At 47.6% G+C, this 21,855-nt stretch overlaps 3 protein-coding genes across 5 annotated transcripts; 1 reads left to right on the forward strand and 2 right to left on the reverse strand.

The window, feature by feature from the left end:
• Positions 1 to 10,607, reverse strand: map1sa (microtubule-associated protein 1Sa). The gene is made up of 7 exons (XM_004557026.5): positions 10,334 to 10,607; positions 9,167 to 9,268; positions 6,683 to 6,765; positions 6,363 to 6,503; positions 3,109 to 6,274; positions 2,690 to 2,913; positions 1 to 2,613 (listed from the first exon to the last, which is right to left on the reverse strand). Exons 1-7 carry the CDS (start codon positions 10,485 to 10,487, stop codon positions 2,458 to 2,460), a joined length of 4,026 nt encoding a protein of 1,341 aa, XP_004557083.3. The 5' UTR covers positions 10,488 to 10,607; the 3' UTR covers positions 1 to 2,457.
• A 153-nt stretch (positions 10,608 to 10,760) lies between these two features.
• trmt13 (tRNA methyltransferase 13) lies at positions 10,761 to 19,674 on the forward strand. 2 transcript variants are annotated; one of them, XM_076879820.1, is made up of 13 exons: positions 10,761 to 10,897; positions 10,976 to 11,169; positions 12,786 to 12,838; positions 12,941 to 13,007; positions 13,094 to 13,153; positions 13,553 to 13,622; positions 14,043 to 14,149; positions 14,259 to 14,444; positions 14,728 to 14,800; positions 14,869 to 14,943; positions 15,239 to 15,599; positions 16,344 to 16,537; positions 18,891 to 19,674. In XM_076879820.1, exons 2-12 carry the CDS (start codon positions 11,059 to 11,061, stop codon positions 16,525 to 16,527), a joined length of 1,347 nt encoding a protein of 448 aa, XP_076735935.1. In that variant the 5' UTR covers positions 10,761 to 10,897; positions 10,976 to 11,058; the 3' UTR covers positions 16,528 to 16,537; positions 18,891 to 19,674. The 2 variants fall into 2 exon arrangements, with proteins under 2 accessions (XP_076735935.1, XP_004557084.2); XM_004557027.6 differs by lacking the exon at positions 18,891 to 19,674 and having other exon boundaries at positions 16,344 to 16,627.
• Positions 15,923 to 21,843, reverse strand: lrrc39 (leucine rich repeat containing 39). Of its 2 annotated transcripts, none has more exons than XR_191345.5 (9): positions 21,590 to 21,841; positions 21,147 to 21,300; positions 20,488 to 20,596; positions 20,257 to 20,413; positions 20,038 to 20,174; positions 19,792 to 19,937; positions 19,030 to 19,182; positions 18,634 to 18,955; positions 15,923 to 16,896 (listed from the first exon to the last, which is right to left on the reverse strand). XR_191345.5 is itself a non-coding variant. In XM_004557028.4 (9 exons), the coding sequence occupies exons 2-9, from the start codon at positions 21,281 to 21,283 to the stop codon at positions 16,859 to 16,861; spliced, it is 1,059 nt and encodes a 352-aa protein (XP_004557085.2). In that variant the 5' UTR covers positions 21,284 to 21,300; positions 21,590 to 21,843; the 3' UTR covers positions 15,923 to 16,858. The 2 variants fall into 2 exon arrangements, 1 of the variants encoding a protein (XP_004557085.2); XM_004557028.4 differs by having other exon boundaries at positions 18,774 to 18,955; positions 21,590 to 21,843.
• Between the last annotated feature and the right edge of the window lie 12 nt (positions 21,844 to 21,855).

Here is a 21,855-nt window from a genome sequence, read left to right on the forward strand (position 1 = left end):
CACTGTGTGAAAGGGACATTTATTTTGAAAGACAATCATTGCAGTTAGTGTTTCAATGCACAAATGATTTGTGTGTGTGTGTGTGTGTGTGTGTGGATGTGTGTGTGTGTGTGTGTCTGAGATTATCAGTACATTTTTTTCAGCTCTCATGATTTCCAGCTCATTGATTGGTTGGATATTAAAAAATTGTCTGCAGGCACAAAGAAGAAAATCTGAAGAAAACAAACAAACTAAAGCTGAAAATCATTTCCTGGGTAAAAAAAAGATAAATTTAAAGCTTTGCGAATAAAAGTTAAAAGCTAAATGTTCACTGTAAAGATAAAATATCAGAAGGATTTGATTTTAACTTCATCTGTTTGTTCTTCAGTCGCTCCTCTGGGTGGGACGAACACAGCGGACTGTTCCTTTAACGGTTGATCAGCTCCATGCTGATTGGGTAGAGACGGGCGGCAAGCAGCTCGTACCAAACGTCACGTTTGAAGATTTATTTGTAAAAATGTTAAATTAAATAAATAAATTACCGATGAAATGTTTTGACTTTCAAAAATCAGTCAGAGAGAAAATCCATTGGTTCTCGAAGGACTACACTTCCCAGAGTGCACTGCAGCAGGCCAGCCAATCAGCTGGTAGCAGTCTGACCCACAATTCTCTGCACGGTGTGAGAAACACCCGAGGGAGGGGGTCAAAGGTCAAACTGATCACAGACTGTATTGAGACATGGCTTCTGAGGCTAGTGGGTAGTGTAGTACTTGAAGCACACCAAGGAAGAACGGGGGAAGATCTGTGCTGAGGTCAAAGCAGGAAATGCAACTGGACCAGAACCTTCAGGACAGGAAGTTGAACGACCGTCGTCAGGGAAACCAGAGACACTACATCTCCGGTTTCCCTGACAATCTTCTGAAGATTATCGGGAACGAAACACCACTACTTAATCAAACGCTTACAGTCCTGTGACCTCTGTGTGCTTTACTGTAACTGAGGGACAGGAACATTCCCACTGAGATAATCAGGTAATCATCACAAGGTCTGTCTTAAATCACTGCTGAGGTTAAAGGTCAGACGAGTCACGGAGTGGAGCACATCCACAAGCTAACCAACTCTCATCCTAACATCAGACAGACCCAATCAGAGATGTGAACAGCTGGTTTTACAACTACAATAAAAAAAAAAAAGGCTGTTTGTTTACTTCAGTGTCCGTGACCCGAGTTTGATTACTGTTCGTTACCCTGATGATGCCGATGGTAAACAGGAGGTGGAGCTTAAGTTAATACATTTTCATTTATATAGCACCAAATCACACCAGTCGCCCTTAGGCGCTTTAATGACACCAGCCTTACTGATGTCACCTGAACGTTGAAGTTATGTCGGATATCTGTCACAGCCTCACACTCTTTGTCGCTGACAGAATCAACCTTTGGATCTCGTGCTTGAATCTTCAAATGTTCTCTGACTGACCCGCGTCCACCATCACACCGGACTGCTTAACGAGCACACCTCAGAGACACAGTGAAGTCACCCTGATGGCGATGATAACGATGGCGTTAGTAATCACAAACTTGTTGTCGTTCTGAGAGGCTCATGGTCTCATTTACTTGCACAGCCCAGGATCAGATGATGGAGACATGACCAGGTGTTTATACGACCTGCATTAAAATGCAATAAAACTGCCTCCACTGAGGGGGCGTCGGTTCATTTTCCCCGCAGTGTATAAGCTGATCCAGTCGCCGTTTTACCTATGCCACGCCCCCTAAATCGCCTAGTTTTCAGTGTGTTCACGTAGCTCTTATATTTACAAGGTTTCACTGCTTTACCTGGAGCAAGTGCAAGACTCCATTTGCAAAAACAGGAAGATTACCTCGCAGAAAAGGAGAGCAGATTGTCTGATTGACTCGTTAGTCCTTTGGTCTTATAATGTCTTCGTTTGTAAGCTCACGAGTTTAGAGATAAACCCCACCTAGCGTGTTTCCTGTGAGGTAAAAATCTAATTGGCGGCTCTGACAACAGCGAGTCATTGTCGGGACGGTCTCCTCCACCCTGCAGGAGAACCTCGAGATAAGCTTAAAACGAAGAGGCAAGTGGGGGGAGGGGCTAAACAGAGAATAGTAAATCATAAGACACTGACACAACCTAACTGAACAGACACATCATGCCAGCGTCACGCTTCTTTGATAAAAATCTTTCTTGTCGTTCGCTTCTTTATAAAACACTGATTCATTTTAACCTCCGTGCCTCGCCCAAGCCATTGTGTTTACTTGTCACACGGTTTTTCAACTTTCTGTCATGCTACGTGTTAATGTTTGCTCTTAGGTGAGATGAAGGTGCTGATCCAGCAGGTGAGAAAATGTCGTCACACAGGTGAGAGAAAGTGTTTCTAACTGAGCATGCTCACAGCCAGCCTCCTCATCACGCTGGTCTGGGTGCAACCGTGGCAAAGGGGAAGGGGGTGGGGCTTCGACCTCAGAACTCGACCTTGCAGGCAGGGAAGGTTTCCTCCTGCATGGCGACGGTGCTGTTGCTGCCCAGCACGGTGACTGACAGCTCCCGCTGCCTGTCGTGGGTCTCCTGGTACCACTCGTGCATCGCCAGCGAATCAAACGTTGGGATCAGCGTCACCTGAGAAAAGCCCGGAGAAACACCAATCACAGAGCAGCTCGTGAGCAGATGGGAAGGTGAAGAAAGTGTCACAAACCTGGATGTCCGGCCAGCTGCTCTTCCCCTCCAGCAGTGCATCCAGGATGCTCCTCATCGCCGCCTCCTTCACCGGGTCGTCTCCACTCACAATGTAATATGAGGAGCGGAGGCGCCTGAAGAAGTCCAAGTCCACAGTGGTGGAGGCAGTCCCGGACGGCAGGTAGGCCAGATCCACATAGACCGCAGAACCCTCAGACCCGGAGGAACCCGAAGCTCTGGAACCTGGATCCAAAAGAAGAAACAAAAAGAACCATGATCATAAACCAGGGTTTTATGATCTGCTATCTTTATTTAACTCTGAGTGAGGCAGTTTGTGACAAGCACAATAAATCAGTGGCCATGCTTTTTGATTTCCTGATTAAGCCTCAGTGACTTCATGCAGCAGGTCACTGCGTGGGTTATAATCTGAAGGCATACCTGAGGATTGAGGTTTTGCAGCTCCGATTCTAGATCCACCCAGTGAACTCCGGGATGAGGGCTTGGCATCGAGGCTGGACGCCATCTTTAAGGACCCTGTGGAGCTGCCGACCTTCGACCTTCCATTCTGGGCCACTGTGCTCCCTGACGACATTCTCTGCAGCGGTTTCTTTGTCTTTCCGGCTGAGCTCTTCTTGTCAGGCTCTGAGTCAGCCATACAGGCTCCAGGCTGCGGCGGTAGAGGAGGGAGGTCCTTGACCGGCGCTGGCGGTGGGTCGTGCTGCCCTGCCCTGTGGGTAAAGTGTGATGTAGGATGTTCCTGTGGTTGGGTGGGTGGAAAGAACCCGCTGGAATCATCTTCAGAATCAATGTCGGCTGTGATGGAAGGACAGTCCTCTGTGCTGGGGGGGATATCAGAATCAGTGGTGGTGGGCAGGGTGCCGCTTACTGATGTGGGCGGAGTCTCCTGACTGTAGGCTGAGGCGTGGTCGCTGCTGCTCGCATCCTGAGAGTGGTTGTTGTTATCAGAGACGTCTGGAGACGTTCCCGTGGCGAGGCTGGGGCTCACGTGCTGCTGATGGTTCTCCGAGGTTCTGGGATGCTGGAACTCACATGGGGAAACCAAGCAGAGGTCGACGTCGTGAAGAACATCCGAGATGACCTCTGACATCCCATGGATGTGGTCCTCTGATCTGTTTCCACAGCACCCATTATGGGCAGACCTCAAGGCTATCCCAGCACTGGAGTCCAAGTCAATAACGTGGCCGTTGGTGCAGACTTTGGGGGAGGCAGCAGGGGGGGGCAGAACCTGCTCTAAAGACACTGAAAGTGATTCATCAACCTCTGTAGAGTGAGGTGAGCCAACCTCAGCCGGCATGGAGGTCATGGTTGGGGAGGAGTCCGGCATGATGTCCTTAAAAGGACTGAGGGTCAGAAGGCTGGACGGTTTATCTTGAGAGGATGTGGAGTTTTCCAGACCTTCAGGCAGGGAGCTGAGGTCAGAGGTCCTACATGAACTTCCCTGATTGTAGTCCTCAAAGCCTAGACTAGACCCTCTTGCCTCGAGGCCACTGTCCTCGCCCAAGCCACGAATGTCCTCTTCGAGGGACTGGTAGAAAGGGGTATGTCCAGCACTGTTTGGGGCAGAATCTGCAGGAGAGACCAGCTCCAGGGTCTTTTCCTCCATGCAGACATCGGGTCCATTTTTCAAGGATCTGTCCACTGGCTCATATGTGGTCTGGGTGAGGTCAAAGTTCACACTAAGATCACCTTTTGGAGTTTTAGCGACCAGTGAGGAGGCAGTGACCATATCATGATCAGTCTCTGAGCAGCGAAACTTCTCTGGACTCTCTACTGCGGAAGTCGGGTTCCCGTTGGACTTTACTTCGTCAGGATTCAACCCCCTGGACTTTGCACTTTTACCACTATTCCCATTCTCATCTTCCAATCGAAGTCTTTCAAATTCAGCCGTCATGTCCTCAGGTGTGGACACCTTAGAGCGAGCCACCTCCTTCTGGGTCTCCTGCTCCTTTGACACCGGTTTTCCTTTCGTCCCTTTGTTCAAAGTATCTTTCTTGGGAAGAGTCCCATCCTTCTTCAGAGTGCTGGTCTTCCCAGACGGTTTTCTTATTTCTGCACTTGCTGTTGAAGCTGCACTTGTGGCTTTCTTCACTTCTTTAATGGCTGGCTTTGCTGCCTTCTTCTCATCGCTCTTCACGTCCCTCTTCACGTCTTTTTTTGGTTCAGATTTGAAGTCTTTCCTTGGCTTCATACTTGGGATTTCTTTCTTTGTTGCTTCTTTCTTTTTCTCTCCACTCTCTTCCTTCTTGTCTTTCTTCTTCACTTCCTTCTTCTCTTCTTTTAAAACCTCTTTCTTTGGAATGAGCTTTTCAGCAGATTTCGCTGGCTTCGATTTAGCCTCTGGTTCCTTTGTTTTGGGCTTTTCTTCGGCATCCTTTCTGTCTTTAGGTACAGAGTCAGCTGCTACCCTAGGCTTGGTTTTCATCTCTTGTTTTTTGGCATCCACTCGTCCAAGTTTGTCTTTCTGTAAGGCACTACTGGGTCTGAAGTCCTTAGACTGGGACTTAAGGCTTTCTCGACTGTCTGCTCGTTTTGGTTGCTTTTCGATTTTGGATGTTTCCAGGTCCTTCAAACACACTGCTGGTAGTTTCAGGAAATCCAGATGTTTGAGTTTCTCAAGTCCATCCAGAATTTTGGTCTGAGGCGTGCACCCTGGGAAGAGCACACGGATGATTTTCTCCTGAGGGCTGGACGGGTGCCAGACCAACAAAGCACAAATGGAAACAAGGCATGGCAGTGGAAGATCTGAGCCCTTCACATTCGATCCATTGTTTGGCCAAGTCTGCATCAAAGCTTCGAGCTCTTTGCTACCGCTGACCGGATTCAGAGTGTAAAGCTCCAGACGACCAACTCCCATCTTTTGGAACAAGATCACGGGTTCTATGCTAGGTCCGTTAGGCCGGTTCAGGGGTTCTGGTCTGATCGCCAGTCTCTGCAGGTGCTGCAGAGCAACTGTTGCCTGATCGCAGCTCCGCAGCTCGCTTGGATCTTCCTGGATGAACTTCAGCCTGTCGGGAACATTGAGAAAGACCACCCCGATCTCAGGGGAGATGAGGTTTTTCATCCAGTCCTCTTCGGGATGGGATCCGGCAGCCTCGTCGTCCTGCTCGGAAACTTTTCTCAGCAGCAGACTGTTCACGCCCGGCAGATTGTCCACTCCGATGTGTGTCAACAGTACAGCGTCAATCCTGTCCAAGTGTCGAACCAGTTTCCAAAAGCTGGAGCGTGAGTCAGAGCCGCCGTTCACCAAGACATTAAAACCGTTAACAGCGAAGAAGGCAGAGTCACCCCTCCCGCCAGGGAAGATGTAGCAGCAAGGTCGAGACAGCTTCAGGAAGCCCACGGTGCTTGGGGGCTCCAGTAGGTCGAAGGGAGACTCGGGCTCCAGAGACTCCAAAAGGTACTCTACGAACTCTTGCAAACCCTCCATCTCGGGCAGGACTGGGGGAGGGTTGATCCGAATGTTTATGAAGTCTTGCAGATTGTGTTTCTCCAGTGCCGGCTCCTTCCAAAGGCCAGAGTCTGGACAGCTGAGGGTGAGGCTAGGCTTCACCGCTGGGCCTGCCGAGCTCAGCAGTTCACCGACCTGTCGACACAGAGTCAAGCAACTCGAACATCAGCAAGCACTTAAACATGCTGTGTAAACAAAACCAACAAAGACACAGTTTGCTTACCTCCTCGTCAGAAAAAATCTGGATGAGGTTGCTGAGGGAGAAGCAGCCTTTCTGCAGTACAATGTCGCCGCTGCCCTCAACACACTGACCGGCGAGAATCAGCAGTTTGCGGCGCGATGGATTGCAGACAAGCCGCCGCACCTGAAACAGGAAATGCATCATCGGTGCAGCTCAGAGGAAATAAAAACATACTCAGACACACACCTAGCAAACTGAGCCAGGAAGTATTCTCAGATATACAGGAGATCAGCTAATCTCCGTGTACGCGAGAGCCCGCCAACAGCTGAGAAAACATCTGTAAAGGTTCACGTCTGACTCACCTCTGAGGAAACAAACTCTGAGCCTGGATTCACCACGACTTGCGTGTCCAGGACGTCCCCGCTGTGCTGGAGAGTCCGCTGACCTGAAACACACAAACAGGACAAACGAGTGTCAGGGGGAGATCTTCCCTCAGGTTTGCCCTCATTCCTGCTCACTCTCCTGTTCTCTCCATGAGTGCTGCAGCTGCTCATTCATTGGCGGGACATCGCTCAAGACCACATCCACCCACCACACTGCCTGCCAGGTTCCACTGAAAATACATCCATTGAAACTAAAGCTCATCATCTGTGTGCATGCGTGTCTGTCTGTCTGGGTGCGTGTGTGTGCGCACGTATAATAATAATAATAATAATAATAATAATAGATTGCATTTATATAGCATTTTTCGGGGCCCTCAAAGCGCTGTACAATTCCACTATTCATTCACTCTCAAATTCATACACTGGTGGAGGCAAGCTACAGTTGTAGCCACAGCTGCCCTGGGGCAGACTGACAGAAGCGAGGCTGCCATATCGCACCATCGGCCCCTCTGGCCATCACCAGTAGGCGGTAGGTGAAGTGTCTTGCCCAAGGACACAACGAGGGACTCGAACCGGCAACCTTTTGGTTACAAGACGAACTGCCAACTCTTTGAGCCACAATCGTCTGTATGTCTTTGGGCGGCTCAGCAGAGTCTCAGCTGACTGTGTTTGTGTTTGGATGGAACAACCAATTATCTGTCTCTGTTTAAAGCCCCTCAGACTGATGACTTCACTCCGTCCTGTTGGATCAACTGTGCCACAGTCTGATTTACCCTCTGTCCGTGTTGTTGCCTTTAAGTCGCTGACCTGTCCCAGGTCAACTTTCCTCTTAGGTGAGGCAGAGGGTAAACACCTGGGCCATCAGCTGTTAGTCTTTCAGATGCACTGAAATGCCTCAGAGGAGCTGAGCAGAATTTGAGGAGCCTTCAACTCCTCAGTTTAGACCATGTGTTAAGATTGGGAGGGTCAAATTAAAGGAAAACACAGCAAAGTTATAAAATGTCAACTTTAAACCCTCAAAACTGATGATGATGATGATGATGTTCATCTTCTTCATCATTATTATGACCACCAAATTTTGACGACACTCAACCTCCCCATCACCGCTTTGCTCTGGACTCCCCGTCAGAGAGCTGCCCCTCACCTTGCCTTCATATTCATCATCTCTGTGTCACGGTGAGTGTCAGGAAGCTCGGCATCACGCATCACAGTGGACGGCAAGCTCAGTTTGGATACCCCATCAGTAAGGTCACAAGAAGTACCGTCTATCTGTGGTTATCTCAAACTGATTCTGAGGTCCACGTATCTGTGTCTATGTGTTAGCCCTGTGACAGACTGGCCACCTGTTCAGGGTGTACCCTGCCTCTTGCCCTAAGACATCTGGGATAGGCTCCAGCCCCCGCAACCCAAAAAAAAGAATAGGAGGAAGAGAATGGATGGATGGATCTTTGTTTATCCATGTTAGCAGGACCTGTCAGTGACAAGGATATCTCCCAGTCACAGGTGATATGTGACTGGTTCTCGATCGTTTCAGAACAAAACACGTGGAACATTCTGTAACCAGCATCCACAGAAACCTGTTCATTCTGAAGAAAACTCCACTCGGATCCTTCAGTGAATGAAGCTGGAAGAACGTCTGCAGAGGAAATTGGCAACTGCTGCACGTGAAACTGCATCGCTCAGACTGAGACGGTCAGGTGTTTTTAAACTGTTATGACCTGAGATGGACCCACATCCCACCCCGAACATTAATAATTTAAACTCAGCAACTAATGTCTGATCACTGTCCCGTTACAGAGCTTCCTGTGAGCTGACGGTGAGGTTTTCCCACTTTAACGTTTCAGCTAAAAGGGAACGAAAACATGAAGTACGGTTTCTTTCAGAGGTTCAGGGAACACACACACACAGTCTGACACTTGTGCGAACCTTCATCCGTTTGGTCACCCTCACAATCCTGCACACATCTAAAAGTCCTTGTGATTTTCTTTCAGACTCCAGGTCATGTGACACAAGCGGCCGTGTTTGAGGACTCGCGGTTCTTCACGCCTCCTGCAGAGTCCTGAGCTGCTGACAGTTTCTGTAAAGCTGTCCTTGCCACCTCAGTCTGAGGTCCTGTTTACAAAAAAACAGAAGCGCTGCCTCACGCCATCAGCTTGTGGCCATGAGCACAAGTCACAGGACAAAACTGCTTTTCATTTGATCTAAAACACCCCATCACAGTGTGCCATCATCCTGCTGAACAGAAATTAATGATGCTATTGATAAAGGCATCAGCGGGACTTTCCTCTGCTGATCGAAAGCATTTCATGCATTTTAAAATCCTCCGAGGCCGCCAGGCTCAGCATCAGAGAACACATCAAACATGGAGGTCCACAGGGTACTGGCTTAAGAGGCCCGGGTACAAATCCACCCCGAGTGTCTGACCACTCCTCTTTCCTCCAATCAATCCCAATACAGGCTTACCTCGCACTTCTTCTGACAGGAAGGCTGAATGTCTCGACACAAAGAGCTTCAGCTGTTGATCCAGAACGGAGACGTCCAGATCCACCGCCCAGCAGCGCACACCTGGACATTAATAAGAAACAAAAAAGGGCTGAACATTTTCATTTTAATGACATTATCTTACATGGCTGCTGTGAGGTTACTGTACTTAACAGGCCATCCAGGAAATCTGAGCTCCAGTTAATAAGTTAATAAGGGCTATTAAAGGATTTTGATTGGCTATCACTAATTAGCAGGTAACTAAGTCTGTACAGAGTCCACGAAGCAGTGGGTGAAATCACCGAGGTTACATCTTTCATATACAGCTTGTTGTTGGCGTGCTATGGCTGTGAAACCTCAGATATCAGCCGCACATCACTGTCAGATAGACCATTTCTACTGCAAACAGGAAGTCAGTGATATTTAGTAACACAACTTCCTCTTTTTGTGCGAGTGGACAGAGAGTGAGTTTGTACACGCACACTCATCATAAAACAGCTGTAATAAACAGGCTGAGAGACAAGTGTGTGTGTGTGGACTGTGATCAGTCTAAAGGTTAGACAGTGAATCAGCTCAGCGTGTTTCAGAACTCAAAACTCTTTCAGATGAATCAGAGATCGCATTAATCATATTGAACAGATATCAAATTGTCCTCCTGATAGTTGCTCTGTTCGTTTTCTGTGAACCTACTTTTACAGAAAGTCCGGAAAATTAAGAAACACAATTGCCCACTTCCGGCGAGACGCATTTTCAAAAAATAAAATAATGACTCAGTAGTATGCATTTTATGTTTTCGGATAAAATCCGGAAATAAAAAGCTTAGACCTCGTCACAGAGCTCAGTGTGAATCAGTCTCAGTTTCTGCGAGTCTCTAAAGTGACCCGAAAAAGAAACCTGCACACTGGACTCGTTAAACAGCTGCACCCGAACCGGAAAAGGTTTCATAAATGTCAAATAAAACGAGGTGCTAGTTACTCTTTACAATTATGTTCAAAGTTTCTCTGCATCAGCTTCAAAGCGATAAAGTCTCTAAAACTTCGGACCGGGCACAGCTCATTCTAACAACAGCAGCCTCCCGGACTTTTATTGTGAAGGGCTGTGGGGACCTCCGGCCCCGCAGCTCTATTCTCCTGAACTTCCAGAACTCACCTGTTTCTATTTGCTGCAGTACCCGCTCCAGCAGCTCCGCGGGTCGCAGCGTTCCCACCACCACTAGGACCGAGTGATCCGCCGCAGTCCGGGAGGCGCCGGCAGGAGAGCCGGGAGGAGAGCCGGGACCGCCGCCCCGCTCCGCCGCCATCATGGCATGGACTGTCCACCGCTAACGTCACAGCATCCTCAGCCACAGCCCCACCCCGCCGCTGCTAGAGGCGGGATAATGATTTAAATGGCACATCAGTCGGCCAAAGAGAATGGACAGCCATGTAGCTGTCCAATCAGAAGTCAGAGCTGTTTTCAGGGGCAGCTCGGGAAAAACGAGTTTTATAGTTTCGTAAACCAAAGAATAAAGATCAAAACGTCGAATAGTCTTCACCAAACTGAAGCCTGCTCAGAAAAGTAAACTCTTAAAGTATAAGGACACGTTTCTGCGGATTCAAATTAACTTTCGACTTTAGTGAAAAAAACTTTAAGAGCTGGATCATCAGATTGGTAATTTTAAATTGTTCTTTAAGTTGACCCTGAGAAACCCAAACGGGATCGCGAACCATACAGGTAAAACTACAGTAAAATCATTTCAGTGATTTATAAAAAAAATACCATCTATTAGACAGCCGTCATGTTTTTACGCAGTAAACCACGTGGTGTTCCTTCTTCGGTGGTATTTCCCACACTCCATCGGGCCCCTGAAGGCAGCTGCTTTCGTGTCCTACAACATGGCGGCCCCGGAGCCCAGCCGCTGCTGTTTCTTCGTGCAGAAGAAGAAGCGTTTCTGTAAGATGGTGGCGGGAAAAGGCAGAAAGTACTGCGGGGAGCACGCGACCATGGTGAGTTCACGGATACAGTCGCTTGCTCAGGTGTGATCTGGCTCCAGGTGGACCGGTCAGGAACAAGAAGGGGCCATCCCCAAAGTATGCCCACAAAGTCGCAAAGATGAAAGTGTCCAAAGTGTGTCGGTCTGCTGAAGCATGATGAGTTCCTTTCACTGGAACTAAGGGGTGGAACCCGACTCCTGGAAAACACCCCACACTCTAAAACCCCCTCCCCCAAACTTTACGCTTGGTACAGTGAAGTCAGACAAGTACCGTTGTCCTGGCAACCACAAACCTACTCTCATCCATCGGAGACGCGTGATTGGTCACTCCAGAGAACACGTCTCCATGGCTCTAGAGTCCAGTGGCACATGCTTTGCTATTTGTTTGGTGATGTAAGGCTTGGATGCAGCTGGTTGCCATGGAAACCCATTCCACGCATTGTTCTTAAGATAATCTGAAGGCCACGTGAAGTTTGGACGTCTGTAAAGGTTGACTCTGCAGAAAGTCTGTGAACTCTGTGCACCATGATCCTCAGCATCCTCTGAGTCCGGTCTGTGATTTGCATGGCCGACCACTTCATGGCTGAGTTGTTGTCGTTCCCAGTCGTTTCCACTTGGTTATAATCCCACTAACAACTGGCTGTGGATATCGCAAAGACACTTCTAGCGTCCTATCACAGCACGACGCTGGAGCTCACTCAGCTCCCGAGAGCGAGCCATTCTTTGCAAATGTGTATAGAAGCAGTCTCCATGCCCAGATGCTGATTTTATACACCCGTGGACATGGAAGTGATGGAACACCTGAATTCAAGGATTTGGACGGGGGAGTGATTACAATATAGTCTTAATATCTCACTGTCTGGAATGAAGTCGGATATCTTATTACAGATCAAACCACAGATCATGATGAGGTGTGCACTACATTAATGTAATGCATGCACACACAGAATGAAGATCTCTTTATTCAGACTATACTGTACACCTGTATATACGGCACACGTGTGGACATACCATAGGAATCATATAGCTTGCAATGGCATGATGATGATCACAAGGTTATGCCTGAAGAGTCTGCGGTGGCTCAGTGCAGGTGAGCCGTTTGTAGCTGCTAGAGTTGGATCATTTGAAGCTGCATGAAGAAATCTGATGCATTCATTTATTTGCAGGCTCAGTGCTCGTGATTGTGAGGTAATGGGGTTCTGTATGAGGTTTAACAGCACGGGTCAGTCTGCGCTCTGGACTCACTGCTGCAGATGTCTTTGTGGGGATTTGGCACTGGGCTTGCCACCGTACTAGAATACAATGGTCGATACCACGGAGAAGACTTTGATCCTATCCTGCAACAATAGAAGTGATGAAGAAGAAGTCGTAATTTTTTCTTAATTTTTCCAGATCCGAACTTGCCATGGACACACCGGACAACGTCCTGAAAAAAACTCACCGTGGAAAGCTACGAGTATACATGAAGCGATGACGAGTTCATCCAGATTTCAGAAATCAGTGGGGTGGTCTGAGCTCACATCTGAGCAGGCAGACTGACCCGTGCTGCAGATATCAGCGAGTTTGAGAAGATCAATGATGTCGATCAGCTGTGATGTCATGAGCCTGTGATGTGTTTCCTGTTTCCAGGAGGAGGACGGGGGTGGCAGCAGGAGGATCGTCTGTCCTCTGGACCCCAAACAGTGAGTGACAACACATCAGTCATCAATCAGGTCATTGATCGGCTGACAGGAAGCTCATCACTGGTAGCTATTGATCCTACTCTGCTTGTTTATGTGTTTCAGCACCGTGAGTGAAGACAAACTCCAGAAACACTTGAAGAAATGCAACTCCAGAGAGAAAGCCAAACCGGTGAGACGCTATTGATCCATCAGTTGATCAGCGATTGCGTGTTTATCCAAGTGTTTCCACAGAGATGAACGTTTGATCTCCTGCAGGTTTACTTTGTCCAAAACATCAACGCTGGATCAGCTGATGGAGATGAGACGCTTCGACAGGTAACGACTCACCTGCCCCGTGGCTATTTAACACGGAGTCTCAGCTTACAGAAAGCTGATTCGTGGTTTTACGTTGGTGTTTTGTGGTCGAATGCTGATTGATCAAAGAAGAACTGGTAAAGTAAAACATCTGCAGACGCTTTGATTCACAGTGCCTCATCCAGGCAGACATTCACTGATCTCTAAAGACCAACAGCAGCTCGATTCACACACACACACACTGTCAGGAAACAGTTTGTTTCACAGCAGAGGAAGCACCGAGAATGGACAGCAGCGTCTACACACACAATCACACACTTCTTCATTACGCACAAACCAGCACAGTAAATACTATAATAACCACTGATGACAGTGATGGTGACATCATGTTAGTGACATCATAATGGTGATGTGTTACAGGTGAGTCTGTCTGAGCTCAGCAGGACTGAGTTGGAAACTCTGGTGGATAAACTGAAGACAGCGTTCAAAGGTGAGCTGCTGAGATCCGGTGATCAGTGATGGCTGAAGTACTCACAATCTCACACGACTGCTTCAGTTTGGCTGATGTGACACAAAACATCACAAAACTGACAGTCTTTTCACTGAGTAGGTTAGGATTGGGATTAGATTCAGTTTATATTTAAACTGGGTGTAAATTAAGTTTAGGTCAGGGTTAAGTCAGCTTTAATTTGGGTTCAGATCAGCTTTAGTTTTGATTTATTTGGGGTTAGGTCTCGTTTTGGTTTAGTTTCAGGTTAAGGTTTAGTTTGAATTTAGGTCAGTTTTAGTTTTGGTTCAGGTCATGTTTAGTTCGGGTTTAATTTGGGTTAGGGTTAAGTGTGACTCATAAAGTTTTTGGACATTTTGTAAATCCGCGGATGTTCTCCTGGTGTCCCTGCTGTTGTTGTAGGACTGCAGTGCGATCTAGAGGACAGCGTCCAGTCTCACCCCGCCCTCCACGACGAGCTCCACAACCCAAAGAATGGAGACTCCGCCCACAAACACCTGAAGCAGCAGGTAGACTAGGTGACAGCACCATTAGTCTGTGTATTCATCTCATTTCCATGCTGAAGAATTAAACTGAGAAGTAAAACTAATCTCCGTCTGACCTGCCGGGTGTGCTCAGTCTTCCATCTTAGGTCACATGGAGGAGCTGGGGCTGCTGGGAAGGGGGCGGTGCTTTGTGGAGTTCGGAGCGGGTCGAGGGAAGCTGTCCCACTGGATCCACGAGGCCCTGAAGACTTGCGAGCATCTGAAGACCTGTGAAGACCTGCAGCTGCTGCTGGTGGAGCGCTGCAGCACCCGGTTCAAGGTACAGCCCTGATTCTGAAATCCACTTCACCCTAAACTCAAACCCAAACCCCCGACAACCCAAGTACCTTCAGAACCCCGCCTGCTCACCTGCTGCTTTCCATATTTTCATTTCTGGCTTTAAAATAAAAGTGGAAGCGTCGCTGTCGCATGTCGGCGTTCCTCCGATTCACACCTCACACACTGATGGTGTGTTCATCTTTTATGTAGAGACTGTGATCAAGACTGAAAGCAGCTGATCAGTTTGATTGATTGATAGGTGAAACAGGTGCGTTCTGTTGCAGGTGGACGGGAAACATCAGGATGCTGGAGTTCAGTTTGAGAGGCTGCAGGTGGACATTCAGCATCTGGATCTAAGTAAGACAGGAACATATGGACACTGTGGTGCTCTGACCTCTCCTGACCTGTTTCTGTGATGCTTTCAGGTAAAGTCCCTCTGCTCTGCGAGAAGAAACTGCCTCTGGTCGGAGTTGGTAAACACCTGTGTGGAGCGGCGACAGGTGAGAACAGCCAAAAAACTGTCAGCTCTGATTGGTGGTAAGCAACATCCGGCTCATAATTCCACAGTAACTGCTGCTCTACGCTGGTTCCTGCAAGCTCCATCCTGCTCTCTGATGGCAGTACACCTCCACCTGTGCTGAAGCATGATGGGTTTGGTTTTACCTGGCAGGGCAAAACCTGGAGATCAGTTTATGTTTTTCTCAGAACTTCAGCTGAAGTACACCAACATCCACCTGGAAACTAGCATTTCTGTAGTACTTGTCTAGTCTCATCATATTCTGGTTCCGTTCTCAGATCTGGCTCTGCGCTGTTTGCTGGAAACTGCAGGACAGTCGGAGGAAGAAGAACCGCCCCATAAACGCCTCAGACCATCAGAACCATCTGAGCCAAGGTCAGGAGGGGGTCTTGGATCAGCACCAACAGGTTGTGGTCCTGGCCCAGTGCTGGGCCTGACAGTGGCACTGTGCTGCCACCATCGCTGTGATTGGCGTCACTACGTCGGGCAGCAGTTCTTTCTGCAGAGAGGACTCGGGGCGCGGGAGTTCTCTGCTTTCTGTCGGATGTCCAGTTGGGCCACGTGTGGACTCAGACCGACCAATCAGAGAGGAGATGGCGAAGAGCACGAACCAGCAGAAGAGACAGACGCTGTGAATGGGTAAATATTTGACCTCTGCCCCTGAAACCTGTCACCGATGGCTGTATGGACCCAGCCCGAAGTAGAAAGTTTCTGTAGTTCAGAAAAAAAAATCAGATTTACTCAATGAAGATTTGTAGAAGTCTTCGTTCCTCTGGTTTTATTTTAGAGCAGCTTTGCATGATCCACAGTTAAGAATAATCCCTCTTTACTGATTCACATCAGCACCTTCAAACACCACATCGAGCAGCTTGTGCTGGGCTTTAAGGAGGTTTAACCAACCTATCAGCACAAGTCAGCAGCATGTCAGTGTTTTATGTTCAGAATCAGCTGCAGAGACAAAGTGAAGGACAGGAGAGTGGATTTATTTCAGTTCACACATGTGATCCATAGATTCATGAAGCAGCTGGAAATCCTTTTTCTAAATATTTATTAGCTCTATTCAGTGTAAGGTCTGTGACGAGCTGATGTCAGCGTGTCACACAGGCTAAACACGGAGGACTGACACTGCACATACTCTGATCTCATCAGTGAACAAGTGATGAACATGAAAATCAAGCTTCGGAGCAGGAGGGTCTACAGGAAGAGAAGGAGGGGCTATAGGATGAGATGGCGGGCCTACAGGAAGAAAAGGAGGGTCTACAGGAGGAGAAGGAGGGGCTAGAGTTTAATGTTCCTAGTGTATAATAATCAGGACTGTCTGCATGTTTACACTGAACTAACACACTGTTTGTGTGTCTGTGTGTGCACGTCTGTGCGTGACAGGTTTCTGTCGGCTTCTGAACGTGAGCAGCTCGGCCGTCTATGCAAACAGCTGATCGACCACGGCAGGTGTCACTTCCTGCAGATGAAAGGATTCAGCAGCAAACTGACTCGTTACATCAGCAGCGATATCACGCTGGAGAACGTCCTGCTGACCGCTGTACCCCTCACCCCCCACTCCTCCTGATTGTTTGATTGTAAGCTGCAATTTTGAGTTTTAAGTTACAGGAAGTCAGACTGAACATGCTCAGGTGTTTTCTGTTTATATTAAAGTGTTTTTTTCCTCATGTACATAAAACGTTTGCAGTCTTCCAACAAGCGACACTGAGCATGCTCACTAAAATCTGCCTGTCACATGGCACAATCATATATTATTCTATAGCTGGAAAACTTCTGGAGTTTGACTCGTCCTGCTTGTCCACTTAAAGTCTTTCAAAATAAAAACACAAGTGTGGCTTTGTGGAAGTGTCTTCAAGAGGGAGAAGCTCAGAAGAAGAAAAAAGACATGGGGCCGTATTTCATGCTGAGGATTCGTCATTGGACTCACCATCGGACTCTGAAACATTCAAAGAGAAAATCATGTCAGCTGAAACCAACAAAACATTCAAATGATGTCGGGTTGTTCCTCGTATACGGTGCCATTTCAGCCCCAAAGACAGAAATGAGGGTTTGATATAAACACGGGCCAAATATTCTGTATGCCTCCATTATTTTAGCCTAAACTGAGTCAGTGATCTGAGTTCTTGAAATCCAGACAAGCCCAACTTAGAATATTCTACACCACATTTTTGTATGAAAACACTTTTAATAATTAAAGTCTTTGTGTCGTGTCCCTGAATTGTTATGGAGATCCCTCTGAAAGGGTCTCCTGATTGGTCCTCTGGGACAGTTTCCCTCAATTACAGTGTAAACATGTTGAAAAACCTTGGTGTGGTCTACACGTGAGTAATAATGGCTGATTTAAGCATGAAATGTCCTGCTTGTTAATTTTTCTCACAGTAAAAGGTTATGCATAGTTTTAATGAAAGCATGAGTTGTGGGCTGCAATCTCTAAAACATTCTTTATATTCTAAACATGTCAGGCAGCAACAAAACTATTCAAAACTAAATGTTAATTATGATAAATTCAAAATGAACTGACATTTTTTTTATGTTGTGCTTTATATATAATTTATATAAAAATGTAAAGGGTAGAAATAATAAGCTTAGTGGCTGGTTGGGTTTTGCAGCTGTGCAGTGATACAACTAATGTAAAACTAGGAAAATATGAATTTATCATCAAATATTTATCCAGCCATCCTTTTATCCTTTTCAGGGTTGTGAGGGGGTTGGAGCCTATTCCAGCTAACATAAGGCGAGAGACAGGGTATGGCCTGGACAGGTGGTCAGTCTGTCGCAGGGCTAACACAGAGACGAACAACTGTTCACATTCATTCACACCTATAGGCAGTTTCCAATTAACCTAACCCCACTAACTGCATGTCTTTGTACTGTGAGAGGAAGCCAGAGTTCCCGGAGAGAACCCACGCAAGGAACAGTGCTAACCACCGTGCCCCCATGCTGCCCCAAATAGCTATGTAAATTTAAAGTTATACGTGTGCTGTTGGTATCAAACCCAAAAGCTGATACTGGTGAGCACCTTCAGTTTAACCTGCAGACACTGTGAGAGAGTCACTTCATAAATCCATAAAATTTAAATTCAGGTTTATACATCCAGCTTCTAAAGCTCTTTTAGATGTATTTTTTTTTTAAATGGTGAATTAAGGATGGTAAACACCTTAATTCACCATCTGATCTGATCGATCTAATGAAACTCTGTTGGGTATGGGGCGAGGTTCTCATTGGTTGTGTACAGGGCAGGGTTCTCTGTTTTTTCACAGTGAACTAAATAAATTTTTTTCTATGTATGTTTATGGTTAACTGAAGTGAGTAAATTTAATTAAAAAAACAGGTCAAATTTAATTCAACTTCCTTTTTAATCATAAAAACGTGAAGTGGAATGACTTGATCATTCCAACACTTCTTCAAACAGATTTACAGAGTAAGCAGGAACATTTCAGCTCTTAGAAAATGTAAATACAAAAGTGACGCCACATTTACAACGCTTATAAACCCCACTTCTGGAACAGGAAGTGCATATCCTGAGCTAGTCCAGTGTATTATTCTAGTATTAAGTAGCTGTTGTTCACGTGAAATGCTGAAGTGTGACTTTTTTCCCCCCGTTCTCACCCTGAAATGGTGCCGAATGCTAGGAACAACGCAGTGGTTATTGTTGACATCACTCTTTAATAACCTGAGGTCAGAGGGGGTCAGTTGGGGTTTAGCTTCCTGTTTGTTGACGTCATCGAGGGTCACTGCCCCCATGAGATGTTTGGCACACACACAGGTTAGCGTGTTAGCGCACGCAGGTCAGTGAGCATGCTCAGTACTAACGGTTGACGCAGTGCACGTTGAGCACGGCGTACGCTCTCTTTCGGGCCTCCTGGATGTACATGAGCATGAACTCTTTCCCGAACATCTCCCTGTCATCTTCCTCCTCTTCCTCCTCAGCCACCGCCTTCCTGCTCGGCAGCGTCACGTCCAGAGTCAGGGGGTTATCCCGGAAGTTCACAAACCTGCTCCGAGGAAGCGAAGAAGTGAGTGATGCCAGACAGACGGAGGGCAGGTGCGTGAGGATGGCCAGACTCACCTGAGGCTGGACATGCCCTCCATGAGCGGTGGAATGTCTCTCAGCCTGTTGCTGCTGAGCACCAGCGTGTCCAGGCTCCTCATTCTGGCGATGTTCTCCGGAAGCTTCTCCAGCTCGTTCCTCTGCAGCCACAGAGTGTGTAGCACCTCCATTCTGAGGAAAAACACATGATCACTGGCTGTTGACAGAAAGGCGGTTGAGTGTTAAGTCAAATTTTGTAAAATTTCTAAAGTCTTAGTTTAAACTATAGGATCAAAGACATTCCTTTGTCTGACCACCTCTCCAGCCAATTTGGTGCTGGGGGAGGCTGACGTGGGTTTTATTGTAGATACATCGTATCTGAAGGTTCTGTTTGATGTTTGGTAAGCTTTCTGTTTTTATGATCCTTTTGGTGAGCAGGAGGTCACAAGTTCTTGCACACGTGCTTACACGTGCACACACATACACACAGTGCCTTGTCTGTTAGAACCATTGGGGGGTTTTACGGTGGGAGGTGCTTGTGCTGTGATGTATATTGTAACAGTTTGTCAATAAATAGCTGCGAGGAGAGCTGCTCTTTGAAGGAGTTGGTCTGGAGACAGGTGAGGAGCATTTAGCTTCACACCCTGGTTCTGACCAAGCCTTTCCTCGTTAGCGAGTAAAAGACCGGTTGAAGATGTTCTGTCTTGTTTTTCGTTCTTCATGAGGAATAAGTCTCTAAACTAGCAGTGCCTGTGGAAACACAGACTCAACATGGAGCTTAGGCCATGTCCCAGCTCCTACCTGTGTATGTCTTCAGGTAAGTGATGCAGGCAGTTTCCTCCCATGTCGAGCCACTCGAGCGCCGGCAGGGCGAGCAGGCAAGCAGGCAGGCAGCTGAAGTCGTTCATGGAAAGATCAACATGCTGCAGCCGCGACAGCGTCCCGAGCTGAAGGTCAGAGAGAGAAGCACACCTGAGCTCAGACTGGACCAGAACCAGGCCTTACTTTTCAGGTGTACGGTAACGAGGCATAGGTTCAGGCACTCACCTGGTCTGGTAGCTCATTTAGGTCCCGGTTCATTGCCAGCTCCAGCCTCTCCAGGCTCTCACACCCGCTCAGCTCTGCCGGGACAAACGGGATTCTGTTGTAGCTCAGCAGCAGCTCTCTGAGCCGGGTCAGCTTTCCTGAGACCAAAACCAGGTGAGGTCACAGCACACAGAACCAGAAAACGTGGCTCACAGGCAGATTAAATCGAGGTGAGCTCACCGATCTGTTTGGGGATCTCAGCGACTCCGTTCCGGGACAGATCGAGCACCAGAAGGTTCTGGAAGCTAGAGATGAAGTGAGGGATCTTCAGTAGTCCGGTCCGGTGGATCTGCCACTCCTGGACCTGACTGAGCTGGATCAGGCAGCCTGGCAGAACCTGGAAACCAGAGCAGCGAGCTCACAATGCGCTGAAGTGACAGTTCAGTGTGCTTCCTGCGAGGGGGGCATTACCTTCCACTCCTCCTGCTCGATCCGGAGGACCAGCCGGCCGTCCTCAGTCTCCAGCTTCTGCTTTAGCCGGGCCAGCGCCGCTCGGTCTTCCCAAAGCCCGACTCCAAGTCTGGACCAAAATCACCAAGTGATGAAACCTCTTCGGTCTGACTTGGGACATCACTTCAGTTACCTTTTTTTCCAAACTTTATTATTTCGTTTTATTTTCTCGTCATGTTTTTGTCTTTAATGTGTTTGATCTTTATGACTTTATTTTTTACACTTTTTTGTTTTAAATAATTTGTTTCCCCCAGTCTTCTCCTTGACTGGCTGAAACATTCTGTCCTGATACAGTTTGACTGATGCAGAGATTCAACATGGCTGCTTTCAGACAAGACTGTATGTAAGAGATGGACATAACCACTGGGTTCATCCCCCCTCTGAAACTGACTCATCTTTTTTCAGGTTCACCAAATTTTCATTTACTCTATGGTAGAAACACTGCGAGAGAAACAGGAAGTGGGTGGGACTAGAGGTCCCAACACTGAAGATGAACCAGTTCAAAGGATTATGGGTAATTTTTATAAGGTTCATAGAGCAGTTTTTGGAGATCCCCACTTTGACCAGCAAGCACTGTATACCAACAGAAAGTGTGCTCAAGTGACTGGGTGTGGTCTGACCTGCCTGTGGCCCCGCCCCTCGTGGTCCTCCTCTTGTGCTCCTCCTCATGCTCCTCCCTCCTCCTCCTGATCCTGGTCTCCCACAGTGCTTTGATGGAGCTCACCGAGCTGCATGCTACCACCACGCCCACCATCATCACCACTTCCTGTCAGCCTTGTGATGTTACAGCACACAGGTGGACATGTAGGATAACCTATCTGAGCTGTAGCCCATCCCCACGCTGACCATCTTGTGACACTGATTATTGATCTCCAGCAGAAATCATGTTTCAGATCAATTTACTGACCATTAATTAAAAACCCATCAAATTCACTCTGCTCAAACATCAAAAACAACCAGAGACAGTTTCCAGCTACTGAAGCAGAGAAGTTTCAGTCCTGCAGTAGGAGCAGTACCAGTACAAACAGCAGTATTAGTACTGTAGCATTATATGAAGTATTACCTGCTGTAGTACACGGATATTACTCGTCACCTTGTGGCCGAGCTGCAGCTCTCCTCCATGCTGCGTCCTGTCTGCTGAAATCTGACCTCGGCTCTCCTCGATAATTATAGCCTTCAGGTGACACATCACATGACAGATTACAGACATGCGGTCATATGACCGGCTGTTACTGCATCTGAGAGACCCACACTAAAAATACCATCAGCTGATCGGGACCAGAGCTGCAGGTTACTGAGGGTTACCCCCCACCCCCTTTCCCCAACATA

The sequence above is a fragment of the Maylandia zebra genome, linkage group LG23, assembly GCF_041146795.1.
Source record: "Maylandia zebra isolate NMK-2024a linkage group LG23, Mzebra_GT3a, whole genome shotgun sequence".
Taxonomy (NCBI): Eukaryota; Metazoa; Chordata; class Actinopteri; order Cichliformes; family Cichlidae; genus Maylandia; species Maylandia zebra.